At 47.4% G+C, this 1,861-nt stretch overlaps 1 protein-coding gene across 1 annotated transcript in view; it reads left to right on the forward strand.

The window, feature by feature from the left end:
• Nucleotides 1–1,055, forward strand: part of T265_10683 (hypothetical protein) — a gene marked incomplete at both ends in the record, with an annotated part of 22,679 nt that extends 21,624 nt beyond the window's left edge. The window contains one exon of the mRNA XM_009177138.1: nucleotides 840–1,055. Within this exon, the coding sequence (XP_009175402.1) occupies nucleotides 840–1,055 (216 nt within the window). The remainder of the gene's footprint in view (nucleotides 1–839) is intronic.
• Between the last annotated feature and the right edge of the window lie 806 nt (nucleotides 1,056–1,861).

Genomic DNA, 1,861 nt, shown 5'->3' on the forward strand with positions numbered 1-1,861 from the left:
ATATATATAATGACACCACTTCTAGGCATTTACCATGAAGTGGTACAGAGAGGGTACTTGATGCAAATGCTTTTGTAACGTTGTAGATATCAGGAAATGTCAGGTTGTGCCTCCGTCACTTGTGCGACGAACGTGCACAGAAATATCCGAGATTATTTCTGGAGTAGCTTTCCGCAGAGGGCATTCTGGCTTGTCTCTGTTGCGAACGATACGTAGCTCCACCGGTAGTTGTCGTTTCCAAGTTTTCTATAACACCTTAGTGGCCCATAAAAACCCGAGGAGATGAAACGGAAAGCAAGTAGGAGGGTGCTTCATTGGCACCATCCGACGCGGTCGATTGTGTTCCTCTCTGGTGATGTATGCTCCGAGTGTACATACAACATTTTTGTATAGGTATCCTGTTTTTACACTCCAACATTCATGGATGCGTGAAAGTTCACGAAGGTTATCTTCTGGGTTCACAGTCAAAAAAATGGTTTCCATCAGGGCTAACCTTTGTCACCGCTCCTCTTCAACTTAGTTAGCTGTAACTTCCTTTCGTCGTCTAGCTAACATGGTACTCGAAGGAAGCCCCCTCTACTGGGATACTGCTAAGTTGTCCAAACAGTCGAGATGCCGGGATTGGGTTCGAATCACGAACTCAGTAACCACCGACCTTCCTCGAGCAAATTAATTATCGAGGAAAATTTCATCGCGCAGGACTTCTACCCGAGGAAGACATTAGAGTACGTAAACGACATCGTAGTACTTGGTTCAGATCCCCTCGAGAAACAAAATACACTAAGCCATCTAGATTAGGTTGCCATGCATTTTGGCACATATTTTGTACCTTCAAATAGCAACGTACTGTTACCATACCGCACGCGGACCCATTTGCCAAAGTTTATTGGTGCTATATGGAACGAAGGAAGGTTCCTGCAGAACGGGGACATGTCGACAGTTATCCCTATCTTCAAAAAGGGTACGTGGACGCTGTGCGAAAATCACCCACCGATCAGCCTGTTAGCTATGGCATCGAAGGTGCTCTCGGGTATTATCCTTCGAAGGTTGACTGAACACAGGGAGAGGCGGATCCGTGAAAACCAAGCTGGGTTCCTTCCTGCAAGATTCTGGAACAGCGACACTGCTTCCAGCAACCAACAATGGTTGTGTTCCTCGATCTGAAAGCTGCCTTTGACTCCGTGGACCGCCAAGCACTATGGCAGTGTCTGTGGAGCAAAGGTGTCCCCCATAAATTCTTGAACCTCATTAAGGCGCTGTACACCAACTCCCGCGGCCGTGTAAATGTCTACGGGAAGCTCTCTCCTGAGGTCACCACATTCAATGGTGTCCGACAGGACTGTCCTTTTTCACCTTTCCTCTTCAACTTCGTAATTGATGCGCTCATGGAAGACTCATTATCAGGCTCTAATGCCTGTGGGGTCGAAGTGCTCCCTAAGCCTTCGCTCACAGACATCGAGTGCGCAGAAGACATAGCTCTTCTTGGATTTGACCCCGTGGTAATGCAAAAAATATCAAATAATCTAAATAATCCCGCCTCACGGTTTGGCATGCGTTTCACACCTGCAGTGTAAAGTGCTACTGCAAGACTGGGCGGGCTCGAACCCCAGTCCCATGCTTGCGGATGAACCTGTTGAGGTAGTAGGCGAATTTGTTTACCTGGGCAGCTGTATTAGTCCCGGTGGTGTGAAAGATGATATATCCAATTGGGAAGGCAAGAGGGGCTTTTGTGAACATGCGGCGTAGGCGTGACATCAAATTATCCGTCAAGGGTCGAGTTTACAATACTGCGGCGTGATCCATATTACTATATGGATCAGAAACCTGGCCGCTTGCGCCGAGGACGTAAAAGACATTCAAT

Source organism: Opisthorchis viverrini (genome assembly GCF_000715545.1).
Source record: "Opisthorchis viverrini unplaced genomic scaffold opera_v5_393, whole genome shotgun sequence".
Lineage (NCBI taxonomy): Eukaryota > Metazoa > Platyhelminthes > Trematoda > Opisthorchiida > Opisthorchiidae > Opisthorchis > Opisthorchis viverrini.